General features: G+C 48.3%; 1 protein-coding gene across 5 annotated transcripts in view; it reads left to right on the forward strand.

The window, feature by feature from the left end:
• LOC149356798 (Golgi-associated plant pathogenesis-related protein 1-like) overlaps window positions 1-15,917 on the forward strand; it is a 137,176-nt gene extending 121,259 nt beyond the window's left edge. For 4 of the 5 annotated variants that reach the window (XM_089584328.1, XM_089584329.1, XM_089584327.1 and 1 more), the window contains one exon: window positions 6,874-8,640. In XM_089584328.1, coding sequence (XP_089440454.1) covers window positions 6,874-7,055 — 182 coding nt within the window. In that variant the 3' untranslated portion in view covers window positions 7,056-8,640. Of the gene's footprint in view, window positions 1-6,873; window positions 8,641-14,353 lie in introns of those variants that run through there. The other variant, XM_089584330.1, reaches the window with a different exon arrangement.
• Window positions 15,918-16,985: the final 1,068 nt, after the last annotated feature.

Consider the following 16,985-nt stretch of genomic DNA (forward strand, 5'->3'; position numbering starts at 1 on the left):
CTTCAATTACAGCGTAACATGCGGCGAGAATGTAAAGCCCGGGCCGAAGATCTATTGGTGGGCACATATTCCATTCTCGGCGAGAGATGAATGGCAGTATGGCGGCAGTACGGCGCCGATATCGTGCACCCCACGATCGGATCAGCTGTGCATATTTGCATGGCATACTGACCATGACCGTATGACCACTGACACTACACGCGCATTCATGCCCGTGTGCCGCCAGCAAACAACCTTTCAGCGCTGCGTGCTGCCGCGATAGGCACTGCGTCTTCGCGTCTCTGTACTAGCTGTGTTGACGTGGCCAGTTGTGCGCAAAGGCTTTGAAATAATGAACAGGTTCGAAGAAAATTAACTTACCCCCAAGATGCGAGATGTCACCCGGGTAGTGGTCTCCCACCAGCTGCTCCGCCATGGAGGAAATGAGCCCCACCGTCAGCATAGCGTTTCCAGTGAAGGCGCGCAAAGGACGACGCGCTATCCGTCGAGCCCGCTGACGCACGCTATAAACACAGGTTTACTCAGCACCTTACCACGTTTTCGTACATCGCACCAGCTAATTTCACTGCTGTCGGCACATCACATATCGGAAGAGTGACAAATGCTCATGCCAGCGATGGTTCATGCCCTCGGCACCACAAAGGACCACGAAAAACGTAGTAACGCTGACCGCCATGCTGTCCCTCCCCAGACGCTGCGTTCGTTGGCTAGCGCTTCGGCCAGTTCCGGCTTCCTTCGGCCCGTTTAGAAAGGCATCGCCTCCAGGCAATCCTCCAGGTCGTCTCTTTCGGGCTCTATGCTTTTGGGCAGTGCGATAGCAAAGGACTAAAACCAAATGAAACTTTCGTTGCAAAAATAATTAAGTTCTTATGCACATATTAGCATTAAAAACTTGAGAAATTTGTGACGCATGGACGCATTAATATGCGTGTCGGTACATTCGTGCGTGCGTGCGTGCGTGCGTGAGTGGGCATGGTCTAGCGCGTCAAATCCAAAGCCTATCCGACATGCCAACGTTGCGACATGCTGCATGGTTTCTGAGATCACCGCCGTGAGCTTCGCTTGTTTTCTCGTGCTGCTGCTGGGCGGTCTTGCGTGCCGCTGTTACTGTGCTGGAATCGCAAAAGAAGAAGGATTACCGGTGTGTGCTGCCGGTGGGCGCGCTCTCATCCAAGAGTAGTAGCAGCTCCCAATTAAGCGATCCGTCGGGGCATATGTGCTATGGATGTCTGGTCGACAACGATAATGAGGTCAGCAGTGCGGTGCCGTCGTTTGATGAGTCGAACCTTTCGGCCTATTGCACTGCTAACTTCGTTGAAAAAATGCCTGGCTCATAAGCAGCGACAGTGGCCATTGTTTCTGTGGTGTGTTTCGATTACAAGACGGCGCCCTTCTACAGTGTGGCTTCCTTGGAAACTTAGTCGGCGGTGTGCCTGCAACGCCTGTCGCTGTCAGCTCAAACTGACCGCCTGCGAGCGCTGCCTTCTTTTGCGATGTGAACGGTGACGGGACACTTACTGCCTGTGGCCGGAGCTTATAGCAAAAGCGAAGAGTGTTTTGTGTGAAGGTTTGACGAAGTGCGTGTGTCAGTCTGGACCCTTAGCAAGTCATACGAGATGCGACATGCAAAAGTGGTCCACCAGTCGCTTCAGCAGAAAGGAGTGCGGATGTTTTTTACGTTACTTCAATCGAGAACTGCCCATGCAAATATTTCAACTCGTCTCTTGCCTAAACAGCATAGTAAAGAAGCTAAAGCAACAAAACTGCTATTTCCATGCTGTATATTGATTCCGCACTCGTGCTAGAGGTGGGAAATATGTAGCAGTTATTGGCGGAGTTACAGCCTATGAAGCACGTGCAGCTTCATGTAATTGCAGGTTAGGATATGCGCCTTATAGCCATCTGTCAACTAAAAGAAATTTTCTTGCTATAGGATTCTGCAGCATTATGTATGCTTCTGGACACTGAATATCGGGTGCCTCACCTCTCTTGAAAGCACTCAGATTTGTGTACTTATCAGTACGTTTGAGATGAGAAAATTTTATCAGCTTCTTTTCTTTATTTTATAATTAGCTACACAGCATGTCGCAAAAAAAATGTTTTAAGGAAAAGTATTTCAGTTTAGAGTAGAACAGTTCAACAAAGTTGTTTTGGGCATTCTGGTAACTTCAAGATGGTATCTGATGGTTGCATACAGACGCGCAAGTCAAACCTCAAAGGGCATCAAACTTAACAGTACCGCTGAGCTTATCCTTTCGTGCTTTTTATGTGTGTGTAGATCACCTGGGGAAGTTCAGTATTGGATGTTGGATTTCATAGTTCTGCTACAACTTTTATCTTCCTTTCTACACATGAAACATGACTGAACTTGATTACATTCCCCAAGCAAATACCTGACGCCTTACAAGCGTTCCTTACTGTGCACAGTTGTCCCAGTGCATTATATCCACTCATGTGCAGCACACTGTTGTGTTGCTCTTGGTCTCCGAATGTGACTCTCAGCAATATGATGGAATCATAGTCCATCCAGATGGTCTTTGTGGTAGTGCAAATTTCAAAACAGATTGAAGAAGAATGAAGAGTGTGATACTTCGTCATGCATCATGCAATGCTGGTGCTAATCAGGCAACATGTGTGGTATATATACTTCGCACATTTGAGATTCATTGGATTTGTTCTGGAGCCATACTGGGAATTAATTAATCGATCTGTGATTCGTCACTGAAATTGAGAGAGGGCACTAATTTCTGAACTTTTGACACCAACTGTGAATTCAAAACTGTCTTTTCGTGTAGGCTTACATGGCCTTTTTACGTGTATGTAAATTTATGCTAATGACGTTGGAAATTGCTTTGGAAATGGTTTTGGAAATTGCCTCGTAACATTCCTGTCACAGCTCACAATTCGCTTTCTGCACGTCATGTTTGATTGAACCTGATTATATCCCCAAGCTTGTTTGTTGCACCTAACAAACACTGTTGCCCTTTCAGAGTTATTTCATTGATTGACTCCTTTCGAGTGCAAGCAACAAATGGTTATGTTGCTTCTGATTTCGAAATATGGCTGTCTGCATGACGGGCAACAACATAAGTGCTCTGGATGGCTTTAATCATGCATCTATAAGATATCTGTAACTTTCAGAATTGGTTAAAGGAAGAACTGAAGGATGCTGTAAGAGTCATTAGCAGCTTGTTTTTTACATTATTTTACAATGAACTTGCAATGTTGACAAGTTCTTGCTCAGTGTGCATGTTGTCATGTACAGGTCCCTGCAGTATCGAAGGGAACCATTTTGCACTAAAAGATAATTTTTGGTTATTTGTTTGCTGAAGTTGAAAATGATTAATGGGTACTTACGCCAAGACGAAAATTATAAAACAGCAAAACGTGAGCTTATTGCTCATTATTGAGAACTAATCATTAACTGAATGCTCGAACTTTGTTTGCTTTCACCCTAAATGGGCCTTTACAGTCTCGACAAGTTGCTACTAAGCAAGCAAACGCACACATGGCCACACGCAGCCTCACTGAGCTTGCTCAGTATGCACATAAGCACGCACAGCTTCGGCAAGCCCCCTCTCAGCACGCAGATGTCCACGTACAGAGAGTTCTCCACGAGAGTCCACGATTTCTTACACGCAAAGAGTGTGCGTGAACGTCTATCAGCTCACAGTACGCGCATATGTACACACAGGACGCACAGAATGCGTACAGGTAACGCACAATTTCTGCGCATTCGTGTGCAAAATGAACGTGATCGTACAAAAATCACTGTTCTCGTGCAAACTCACGCAGAGTTTTTTCAGTAGGGCCAGCATGGTGTAAACTTGTATACACCTACTTTCTATTAAACCACTCATTAGGCATTTCCCCTTAATTATTCTTTGTTTAACAGGCACTGTATAGCAAAATGTTATTAAAGTATGTCTAACATACCCAAGCGAATATTTTCAAAATTAGGGTATTATAATCGAGCATCTATATTGTTTTTTCTGCGTTTGCTTGCGCGAAATTGGTTTGGTTTTGGTTTTGTGGGGTTTAACGTCCCAAAGCGACTAAGGCTATGAGAGACGCCGTAGTGGAGGGCTCCGGAAATTTCGACCACCTGGGGTTCTTTAACGTGCGCTGACATCGCACAGTACACGGGCCTCTAGAATTTCTCCTCCAAAGAAATTCTAGCCGCCGCGGCCGGGATCAAACCCGCGTCTTTTGGGTCAGCAGCCGAGCACCATAGCAACTGAGCCACCGCGGCGGCCTTGCGCGAAATTGATCCCACGTACGTTTTGTGCAACTTGCGTCCGTGTGTATTAATTTGATTTTGCGCAATTTTATTCATTTACTTTTCGAAGGCTCCTAATCCCATTGCTCATTCAGTTGAGCTGCCTTTATGTTCGTTTTTCGCAAAAAAATGTCCCCAGTGTGCATGCAGGCTTAGGGCGCAAAGAAAAGTAACGCACGTTTACAGCAAAACTGCTCATACCAATGGGGAATGTAGATTATTTCGGTGTAACCCTTCACTGTCGCCCTTCCCATTATAACCCTTCACAGAAAAAGTCGTGCCTGACGCGCATAATTCAGTGATCGTTTGCCAGAACTCTCTTGGCAGGAGCAGCAGCGAAACTTTCACTTCGTTCTCCACGTGTTCTCCACCTCGCCTGCAGAAGGTGCTGGGTTCAAATACCAGTGCCGCCGGCACCCAGCGGTGACAGAATGGGTAGAGGCTTGGCCTGGTGCTGCGCTTATTTAGGGTGTAATGCTTGAGAAATGGGTCTTGGACCCCTCCTTGATTAGGCGAAAATATTTTGTGCCACGCGCGATTTGGCCGCAGATGCCTTTGCGCCATAAAAATTAACCGCCATCATCATCATAACTTCTTCTATTACATCTTTCGCTCACTTTCGCCTAGTTGACAGTGTCCATTAAGTGAGTAATTCTGCATACACAGCAAACGCCTAGAAGAAAGAAGAAAAAAATCTGGTATATCGCAGCTTCGACGCAACCGGCGGAGCTGTACAGCAAAGCGAAGAGCACGGTCAAAGATGAAAGCAGAGCGATAACGAAGAGAGTGCGAGAATGAAAAGGTGGAGGAGGGGGAGTGAAAGGCAGAAAGGCGGAAGGGTAAGGTAGGAAGTGGAGGAGGAGGGTACGGCAGGCGCAAAAGTAACGCTCAGTATGCGCCAGCTGTTGCGTGATGACCTCCTAAACGCTTTTGCAGATAACTGCCATGCCTAGAGCGTGCACTGCTACACTTGCGCAAAAGCGACTGCGGTGGATTAAAGAGAAGCTGATATAAACGAACAGACAAGGTGGCTTGAGAATCATGAGGTCATATAAGAAACAAAGTGTGTCAAGGAACACATTGAGAACTTGGCAGTGTACCCGAAAATTGAGCGTACGAGACAGCGCGCTGATGTGTTTCGCGTTGAGCGCCAAGAATGCACAAACACCCGCTAGAGCCGTCTCACACAGTGCTCATAATCAGCAGCACGGCACGAGTTTCACGTAGTCATGCCGCAGCAGGTAACATTTGATTATGAGAACAACAAGACCGACGCTCGACCGTAACGCAGGACGATGAATTATGTCGACCATTTGCGCAGCAACTCGGCTTCGCTAAGTGACACTGTGTACATGTGCACCTGCTCAAACAGGCGTGCGCGCAGGCGCTGCAACAATGCAAACATTAACCTTTGAGGACGGGCCTGGAGCGCTGCCACACCGCGCTGCTGCAACAAACAAACGCGCCAACACACAACTGTATACTCGTATTCACAAACAGGTCGCGCGAACAAGTCCGCACGTGTAGGTGCGTTGTAAACATGCGTGACACGTGAAGCTTAAAAATGTAGGACTCCTCACACTCGAAAATCGCATGCTGCAGTATTTCAGCAAGACCGCACTGCAGGCACCAGGCAGAGGGCGCCACGCCCCGCATCGCATTGCGGTCTCCTGTGCGCAGGGCCCGCCAGCCGCGCAGCCAGCCGAAGTCCCGAACATCGGGCGGTTGCGCGGGTGACGCCATCAGGTGCCGCAGTACCCATCTGGTTTCCTCAGCTTGCTCGGGTGAAAACTAGACGATGGCTAGCTATTCACACTTCCGGAAGGCGAGCTTTTTGTCGAGATGCACATCAGGCAGACTGGCCAAGGTAGAATGAGTGGTGGCGTAGCTTTCACAGAGGCTCATGCGTTCAAAACACGGCGGCTTGGGGTGCGAAACCAGCGCCAGAAACCAGGCGTGCCGTATTCTAGGACTGCTCATAGATTCTGATAGCCGCACACGAGTCTTGGGGAGCATTTCTCATCAGCCACTTTTTCTTCCTTTGTCTTTTCTTCGCGAGCGACAGCTCGCCCGGCTTTCTGCCACCACGTACTGGCCTCAGAGATTCGTGGTTCTCTTGTCCAATGCCGTCATCACGCTTGTACTTGCGAGATTGCCCTGTGGCGGCGATAATTGCATTGTAGGTCTTGCTAAATAGTTCTTGCAGAAATAGTGGTGTTTTTGTGTTAGGAGCGGGTATTCTATCGATACAAGCCAACTTCTTTTTTCTCCTCAGTGTCCCTTTAATCTAGTATATTTCTTAAAGCTTGGTGTCATGAATGTGCACAAAAAAACAGTGCAATCCGACTGTATTTTCCCTGACGACCTTTATTTATTCCCTATGCCAACAGAAACATGCCATAGTGTCTTCTGACGCACATTTGGTCGAGTAGATATGTGGCAGAATGCATGTTTTCTTCAAATAATCCCACGGTGAAGCACAAGAAACGGTGCGCCGGAAGCCGGTTTACAATCAGCAACCAACTTTGGAGGCTGCTCGGAGCGCCCCTCTTTCCACAAATAATTCTTAGGCTTAGCTCATTGATTTCTCGCAGGCCACTTCAGCCAGATGGTGTGGCGCAGCAGCTCCACCTTCGGCGTAGGCAAGGCCCGCACCCGGTCGGGGAAGATCATCGTGGTGGCCATGTACAAGCCGGCCGGCAACGTGCTCGGCGAGTTCCAGAACAACGTGCTGCCTCAGCCGAACGGCGACGAAGAAAGCCTGCACAGCTGTTGAGCGCTGCGACCGCTTCGTCGCAGTCCTGCTGAAGGACGGCGTTGTGTCGCAGCATAGCCCGTGTTCTGTGCGAGGCTCAAACGCGAAGCAACCATTTTTTTGGCGCTCCCTTCGACCGCATCCTTTTCGATTTGTGGCCCGCTTACGCGGCACTTTCTCTGCAGGTTGTCAAGAGGTTGAGTATGTACATGTGTGGGGGAATTCAGTGGTGCCTTGGTTCCTCTGGATGATCGATGACCAGCGCCACTGCACGGCGAACAGGATTATGACGGCACGAGCTATTTGCGTGGCCAGCTCGGTAATACCTGCAACTTTGAATGCCACAGAAATAATAATTTCAAACTCTCGCTCGTTCGTTTTGGCCGCGCTGTATTAAGGGGCCGCCTTCCAGTATAATCCCAACCCATTAAAGTAAAACGTGCTCATGCGGTCTACATCCTTACCTAAAGTTGGAAAACCAGTTGACAAGGTGGGCACGCATTCAGATTATTGCGCCTACAGGAGGGCAGACAGAGTCTCTTACTCTCCACCCGCGCTGTTTGTGCACACGCAGCATCGAGCACGAATTTCGGGCGTTCTCTCTTTCCATAGAGTTCCATTCTTCAGTCCTCAATATTCTGGGGGCGGATCATTCTTTTCAAGTAAAGCTGCAAACCTATGCAACGCTTACTTAGAATACTTGTACGCTGAAAACTCCACGCACGTTTGTGTGCGATAATATCTATTTTCATTTAAACCGATCGATCATCGCAGCTTGGGAAATAACTACAATCAGTGCCCAATTTACGTGCCGCAGAGCGCTGACTGTTCGGCTCTGTTATGTTGCATATTGGAAGGGAAAGCAGGCATGGTCAGGGACGAGTACGAACGCTGCTCTGTGGCGTCCCTGCTTGTAGCTCTTACATCTGCTCTAAACTTCCGCTCCAGGTGGAGAAGTCCTCTCAACTAACTTGTCGCTTGTCACATCACTCATCACCACTATAACCATTATCAGCCTCAACACGCCCTCTGCAGAACAAAGGCCTCTCCCATATCCCTCCAATTAAACCTGTCCTGTGCCAGCTGTGGCCACCCCACCTCCGGAAACTTCTTAATCTCATCCGCCCACCTACCTTTCTGCCGCCTCCTGCTACGCTTGCCTTCTCTTGGAATCCGCTCTGTTACCATTAAGGACCATCGGTTATCTTGGCTTCGAATTACATGCCCTGCCCAAGCACATTTCTTCCTTTTGATTTAGACTAGAATGCCATTAACCCGTGTTTGATATCTGATCCACTCTGCGCACTTCCTGTCTCTTAACGTTACTCTTACCATTTTTCTTACCATAACTCGCTGCGGTGTCCTTAACTTAAGCCGAACCCTCTTCGTTAGCCTCCGCGTTACTACCCCATAGGTGACTGGTAAGGTACAGCTGTTATATACTTTTCTTTACCTTAATCAGGAGGGTCCATGAGCAGCTTCGGGTTGCGCATTCATTCCAGAGCGTCCGTGAATGCATCGTACGTTTTGGCGTATTCACAAAGAACTGATTGGAGAGAGGCGCATTTCGCCTTTAACGAAGCGTATACAGCGCTATATATATATATATATATATATATATATATATATATATATATATATATATATATATATATATATAGCGATGTATACGCTTCGTTAAAGGAAACATATTTTTTCTACTCGACGTTTCTATCGGAAGGCCGATCTTCTTGACTCCTGAAGAAGATCGGTCTTCCGATCGAAACGTCGAGTCGAATAAATATATTTCCTTTAACGAAGCGTATACTTCGCTATATATATATATATATATATATATATATATATATATATATATATATATAAAGAAAACTAGCACTTAGGACTGGAACGAAGAAACAGAAAACGAGACGAGCGCTAAACACGAACTAAACTTTTACTCCGACAAAGACCTATCGTCTTTGCATTTGTACAGGTTTGCCGGGCTTGAAAATGAAGGATTCCTGTGCAGCCAGCCTTCCCGACTCTTTCCTTCCCCATTCGACACATTAATCTCATCAGAACTGGATTAGACGTTAATTCCTGTTGCTCTAAATCACCACGGAGGTCTGGCGCTGACTGAAAGCGGTAAAGCATGTGCTTCACGACGGACGGGAGAAGCGAACGTTTCAGCTCCGCGATGCCTGTCGAAAACGAGTTAACTACGTTTTGCAGCTTTTATATTTATCGAATATATTAGAGAACATGTACTTCATTAATTATCTGTACCCACCTCATGCCTCATGGAAAGCCCCCTGTAAGGGCATAAAGCGTGAGCGTCAATCGGCCCCGTCAGCTACTCCACTTGATCTCGTTACTATATCACCCAATCATGTGCTCTGCTAATGTACCAGACCACATGACCACAAGGATACAGTCGTTCGAGTATACTCACCCATCATCGACATCCACTTTGCTAATCGCTTAATCACTACTTGCTTAATTAGTGCCTCTCTAATCGAACACATACAAGTTAGTATACAGTCGCAGGCTACCACAATGTGAGAGGCCACATGACAGGCAGACAAAACCCTGCTTTAACCCGTCCATACGAACGCGCCTGCATGGCAATGTGGAGTGTGTGGGACTCGGAATCGAAGCTTCAAGGGTTCGATTCCGTACTAATGGCCCCAGTTTTTTTTTCGGTGCAAGTCATTTTCTTTATACACTTATATATAAATGTCGTTATGACATTTTAGTCGTGTTGCGACCTTGCAATCAGAATTTATGTAATGGTCTAATCACGTTTCAATATAGCCCCTCCACGTGTGAGGTCAAACCTTTTCGAGCAATCCAGTGTTTCGCTACTCAACCACGAAGACGAGACGACGCCGTCTTTAACGCTCTGTCGTTCAAACTACGTACAGTCTTTGTAAAAAGTAACCAGGCTGCATGGTTTGCTTCTAGCTCCTACCGTCGAGCCCTTGCAGCTTCCCTGAAGCTCAAATGGTCGTTAAAGGCAAGGACTGGGGGTCTTCTTACCTTCCAACCCCTGTCGATCTTTAAGAAAGCCACAAGGGCTCCACTCTACAAGCTAGAAGTAAACCATGCAGCCTGGTTACTTTTGCCAAAGATTGTACATACAACATAGCACTGAGATCACGCGTTCCACTGGCAGCAGCCGATGTGGTTTTCCTCAAACAGCGTGCTGTGGTCCACATCAACTTTATCGTGTTGCTTGTGCCGCCAGCAATAGAGGATTTTAGCATAGTGCGACGCTATCGATTAGGGGCATAGGGGAAGAGCGGGGCGCCAGAGCGCAGGCGCAGGACAATAACCGGAGGGAGGGACGTTATTGTCGTGCGCCTGCGCACTGGCGCCCCTCTATTTCCCTATGCCCCCATCCAATAGCTCCACCCTATATCAAAGGTCCCAGTTAAGCGAGGCTGTGCTGAGGTTTTTGCACCGCAAAAGCACGCAGAACCAAGAGAAGCACTTGACCGGCGGCATAGCCGAAAAAGCGCCGAGGTGCACGCAAAAAAAGAGCCATAAAAAAGCCGCTTCGTGTCTCCGACACTAGACGGCGGCCGCGCATGCGCAGAGGAGGTTCCTTATGAAAGCTGTTCCCATAAGCACTCCTCTGATTCTTTCCCTCTGGCTCGAGCAGGCGGGAGAGAGGCGGCCGATGCACGACCCTTCGATGCATTTGGACAGCCGAAATTACTCACTGATTTAGGAGGGTGCAGTTGTAGGCCAGCTAGGAAAACATTACAACGGCGAAAAACCGCAAAAACACAGGAAGGCGACAACAAAAGGCGGTACTGTAATGATCAGTAGGGCTAGTTTGTTCATGCTACTAATATGAACGGTGCGAAGAACACGATCACAGGAAATTCGGGGACAGAAAGAGTGTCTATTATCAATTCAATTTATTGCAGAAAACGTAGTCTTTTTCACGCGCCGTTACATTATCACAGCCAGAATAAACGAACCAGAAAAAAAAGCAGAATCGTCATAATTACTGATTATCACAGTTTACACGTGTCCTTAAAAAAAAAAATTACCGACGATTACGTTACTTCCTAATGCGAAATTTGAGCGCAGCAAATAAGCTGTTTCACCTTTCCGATAGATTGAGGCAAAGAAATCGAGCAACACATGTATGCGCTATCACAGATTTTTTTTTTTATTTTTCACACGTATTCGCAATTTCGGCTCGGGCGGTGCACATATACAGATCCGCCGCCACCGATCTGGCTCTCTGATTGCCACCGCACAGGGGTTGCATTGGAGGAGGAGCGAAGAAAGGAATTAAGTTCGAGCCGGCGCTTTGACAACCGGAGACTCGCAGGAAGAGGGGGGAGGGGGGCGGCGTGTACACCCAGCGGCAAACGATGGGGGCAGAAGCGCGCGCAGCAAGCGGACAACACTATAAAGGGAGGAGGGAAGAGATAGCAGCGACTGACTGATGCCGCTGACGCCGATAGCGCTGGGGGGATGAAAGGGGGGCGGAGCTGGTTACGAGGCCGACGCCGACGCGAAACCCAGGAACGGACGCCAAAGAGCTGCGCTCTAAAACACAGTTCCTGGTCGCAGAGTCTGACCGACGAAGTGCTGATGCACGTAGGCCCCGTTTTCTGTATATCATAAACCTCTATTATTTCCATTTCGACTCGCTCCTTGCCTTTGCCGATAAACTTTGGCTCTTCAAGCACTGGTTTGCAGCCTTCACAATCTTTGCAGCGATCTGGAAGGCTCCCCTTGCATTGTTTTTTATTGAGCGTTGGTATTCGCTCGCTCTCTCATTGAAACAACGGCCAGCCTGCAGCCAAATAAACTCCGTTGGTAGTAGGTGCTCTTCCTATCCTCCTTGTATTTCCTTTGATCGTGTCCTTCGCGCCGTTGAAATTTATATTGTTTGACTGTACTGCCTTGTTTACGGGTTTCTGGGGGTTTTACCGTTCCAAAGCGACTCAGGCTATGAGGGACGCCGTAGTGAAGGGCTCCGGAAATTTCGACCACCTGGGGTTTTTTAACGTGCACTGACATCGCACAGTGGCACGGAGCTCTAGAATTTCGCCGACATCGAAATTCGACCGCCGCGGCCGGTATCGAACCCGCGTCGTTCGGGTCAGCCGATGAGCGCCGTAACCACTGAGCCACCGCGGGCGCTGCGTACCGCCTTGTGTTGTCGCCTGCCTCCTTCCTGTGTGTTTTCCGGTTTTTCTTCGTTACAGAATATGATATTGGATGCCCTGATGGCCAGCAGCGCTTCCTCGCGGCTCTTCCAGCGCCAGCCTGGCCGCATAGTAGACTCGCACTGACACCGTTGCGGGAATGGCAACGCGGGCGATTTTCTGGGAATTTTAGCGCACTGAAACCCTTGACGTGCATTTTAAGAAAAAGAGGATGAAACGCGGACGACGCCTGCGTGCAAGCAATCATGTTCAAGGAGTGTTCACGAGGAAGCATTTGCCGCAACGGGGCCATCCATCATCTGCATGTGCGTTGATCAAGTGAAAATAAATTCTGCAAACACGCTAAGACTGCTTACGTGTGGGAATTCGAGAGCATTACTGTCGCTGGGTGCACTTATACCCACCCACACACACAAACGCGAGTATGAGACCACCCAGAACGCTAGACGACGAATGGTTGCATCACGATTTTGATATGGAAATTGTTTTTTTGGGGAAAGGAAATGTAGCAGTAACTGTCTCACATCTCGGTGGACACCTCAAGCGCACCTTAATGGAAGAGGTGGATAGACTGGGCAGGCATACAAGGCAAGCTGCACTGAAGGGCAAGTGTATGCTGACGTACTATATGCCGCGACATCGGCGGCCTCAAGCGGATGATTCGTGAGCTAGCGAAAGCAGAAAACATCAAAAACGCATTTAGTTTTCTCGGCTCAGCTCGTTACGGCATGATGTGTGTAAGTGAACTTGCTATTGGGCTGCGCCTATATCATCACTGCTTTCACGGTCTTCGGCCCGCTATTTTCGAGAACTTCAGACGCTAATATTGATGCAATGAGCGTTTAACTTATGCTTGTGTTCTTCTCACAAATCGACACATGCACAGAAAGAAAGGAACTATGGGGAGTTTTAGGTAATTAATTTTACTTTAACGAATTCTCTTTTCATCCGGTATATTTTGAACGGGCTGACCTCCTAGAGCAGGCCTGGCACGTGAGAAATATAAGATTTCGAGACACGTAGGAGCAGCTAACCATTAGACTGCGCGAAAGCATGACAGCGACTCTCGTTCCACTCCTAAAGAGAGCCAAAATACGTCTGGCGGTCCGCAAGGCGGTTAGCGCTGCCTTCTGTGCTCTTTGAGTCCAGATATCCGCCCTTTCTTCTGGTCTTATTAAGCAGCGACCGAGCTTGCGCAGACAATGTACCCAGGAATTGCTTGCCGGATTTGCCGCCTGAGTTCGTGAGAGAGCCCGATAATACAACGGGCAAATTATTCGACTCGTTTTAAGCTGAGTCTGACGTGTGACCCAACGAACAAGCGAGTTGCGTCGTAGTGTGCCGAGAAAAAGACAATTACTCAATTAAAATGCTCCAGTTGGAGCCATGGTTTAAGCACGCGTGATGGTCTAGCCTTCCGCAACGTCTCCCGCAGTTCTGCTCCGACGTCCATTAAACTTTACTCTGTGAGGAAAAACCTGAGTTGTGTGCGTGCGTGTGTGCGTGCGTGTGTGTGTGTGTGTGTGTGTGTGTTAGAGAGAGAGAGGGTGGGGGGAGTTCTACTGATAGAATTAACGGAGAAGACGCCCAAAGAGGGGTGTTTTTTCTACCCGCCGCGGTGGCTCAGTGGTTACGGCGCTCGGCTGCTGACCCGAAAGGCGCGGGTTCGATCCCGGCCGCGGTGGCCGCATTTCGATGGAGGCGAAATTCCAGAGGCCCGTGTACTGTACAATGTCAGTGCACGTTAAAGAACCCCAGGTGGTCGAAATTTCCGGAGCCCTTCACTACGGCGTCCCTCATTCCAGAGGCCCGTGTACTGTGCAATGTCAGTGCACGTTAAAGAACCCCAGGTGGTCGAAATTTCCGGAGCCCTTCACTACGGCGTCCCTCATAGCCTGAGTCGCTTTGGGACGTTAAACCCCAATAAACCAACCAAAGAGGGGTGTTTCTCAAGAAGTCTCTCTTCGAGGGATCCTGCACGAACACCAGCCTCCAAGACTAAAAGGGTTACTCTAAAGGTGGAGCGTAACTGTCTGAGAACGACGCGGAGGAATATAAGGACGAATCATTAAGGTCAAGTTGGGAAAACGAAGGAAATGAATATTCTCGTAACCGCTCCTGCTCGGATCGCGCCATTCTGTGCAGATGGTCCGCGGTTCCATCGAGACGCAAGCAAGATAGGAAAAATTCTGGACACTGTAAGCGGAAATAGGCTCAAGCTACCTGCAACACATGACCAGATGAAACGCTCTGTACCTGACATCGCCGCCGTCGGGCAAGCTGTTGCGCGTCAGGGATCGTGATTTAAGCATAGTTTTCTTCCTGAGCGTTTCTTGTGTGACTCAATGCTGAGTGAGCTTGACGCCTCAATTTCGTTGCTGGACGGTGAAAAGATGCATGGGCCGTTCGCAGGGCGAAGTGTGAATGAATAAATGCGACTGCGAATTCAGCTTGGTGGCACTTCATTAAAAATCTCGATTATTCTGGTGTTTTCTGAAATGCCTTATTTAGCAAGGAAATTCTTCCACGCTAGTTAGTATTGATTTGCCTAATTTCTAGCGTGGCAAACGCGAGGGGCTGCGGCACTCCTCTGAAAAAAAAAACAACAGAAAAAATGTCCATAGAAATGGTTTCCAGCGCGAAGACGCACAAAGATGCCTGTCCTTTTAGAGTTATTGTTTTGGAACAGGGCCCTTGGCAACATGTTATAGCACGGTGTCTACGAGAGAAGTTTAAGGTGCTATAAATTGACGACTCATTTAGGATGAAAAATTCTAATGATGCTATTGACTTTCTTATTTGCAAAAACACTGGGCGTAGGCTAGCGTTCTGTGTGGATATTAAGGATCTATATTATACTGTGCCAAAAGAAAGTATTCAGATAAGTGTGTCCGGCACAGCATTGATAAGCATGGTGCAATAACTCATTGAGTTACTTTCCATGTATGTGAAGTGTACTTATTCGCACTGGAATAACTTTACAGTCTTTCAGAAAGGACCTTATGTATCAGTTCGTGCCTAGCGCCATGTCTCAGTGACATCTTTTGATCAGCATGTGACAAAGTCGTCAATGATTGTTTTCAGGGTACTTACGTCCAGAAAGTGTTCAGAATTGTTGATGATTTATTGGTTTTAGTAACTGTGACAACAGATATTTTCCGGCAGTGTAAGCGAGATATTTTGATGTTTTCAATGTGCCTTGAACCATTGGGCACAATTGAACACAATTGGGCATGCCTTCGAGCCGAGATGGAACAAACCTGTGCTACCTTTCCACCCTGCGCACTTCAAGCTGATCAAGAGAGGAATTGTACAATTGTGCTTTACCAGTGGCCTCAACAAATCCTGCCTACATAGGGTAGGTTACAGCTTCGCCAACCAGGTGCAGCGCCTGTCTAGCGCAGGATACCACCCTGCCCAGTTGACGTCAGTTGCCGCGGACATGCTAAAAACCTACCAGCGAGCAAGATGAATTAGGTTCAAAAAGAGAGGACAGAGAAGGTTGCGGTTATCCCATATTTTCACGAGGTATCGCACAGCTTGAAGAAAATCGGCAAAAGAGATTGGTGTTAATGTCCTTTTTTCTGCGCCTCAGAAGCTGCCCAGAATCTGCAGGAGTGCTAATGCTGAAGTCGCGGCCATCGCTTGCTCTAAGCGACACTAGCAGCGCTTTGTAGCCTGCAATAAAGAAGTAATGTATGTAAAGAGGAAGACGCTTAGCAGACGGAGCAACAGAACCGATGCGCGGCGCGAGGCGAGAAGACGACGATCGGCAGCTGAAGCAGCAGAACCGACGCGCGGCAAAAGCATCAACTGTTCCGGGACCGGACCTGCCCTTGCCCGCTCTAACCGGCCTTAACAACCAGTCATCTCTTGCCAATAAAGGCCGCTACATCTTGGTGGAGGTGCGGGGTAGCGGGTAGACGTCTTTGCGGGTAATTTTGTTCAGGCGCCGGTAGTCAACGCAAAAGCGGATAGAGCCATCTTTTTTGGTGACAAGGACGACGGGGGAAGCCCATGGACTGTGTGATGGTTGTATGACGCCCCTCTGTAGCATGTCATTTACCTGGGCGTCGATAACTTGGCGTTCGGTGGCCGAGACGCGATATGGGCGTTGGCGCAACGGCGTATGGGCGCCAGTGTCGATCCTATGGGTAACAGCTGAAGTGCGGCCCAAACGGTGGTTGAAGAAGTCAAACGATGACCGAAACTTATTGAGCAGGGCCTCAAGCTGGGTCTAAAACTAGTGCCCGCAGTTCCGGAGGCAAGAACTGCGTGCTCGTCGCCAAGCTCAAGACCTCGACTTTCTCCGGCCAATCTGATCACCGTTTCTGTGGAGGGCACCGATGCTTTCGCGCTTGTTGACACCGGTGCTGCTGTATCTGTAATCAGTGCAAAATTGTGCCACCAGTTACGAAAAGTGATGACTCCGCTATCTGGTTTTATGCTTCGCGCCGCGCATCGGTTCTGTTGCTCCGTCTGCTAAGCGTCTTCCTCTTTACATGTATTCCGTTCCGTTGGCCTTCGGCGGGCGGTACATAGACCAGACGGATAGGTGTCTCAATGGGAGGCTGAGGGAGCATGCCAGAGACGTGGAAAGGAAAGGAGGAAGCAATATGGTTGAGCATATTCTGGAATGCCATAACTAGCGCTTGGAAAAAAAAATCATTTCCGGGCAGATTTCGAACGCACCTCTGAAGGGTTATAATTAAGGCTAACAAAATTGAAAGTTCCGGGAACGCATGTGTCAGCAAACCAATTTTGCTCACAGAAAAAG

The sequence above is a fragment of the Amblyomma mixtum genome, chromosome 3 (genome assembly GCF_055824585.1).
Source record: "Amblyomma mixtum isolate Tamu chromosome 3, ASM5582458v1, whole genome shotgun sequence".
NCBI lineage: Eukaryota > Metazoa > Arthropoda > Arachnida > Ixodida > Ixodidae > Amblyomma > Amblyomma mixtum.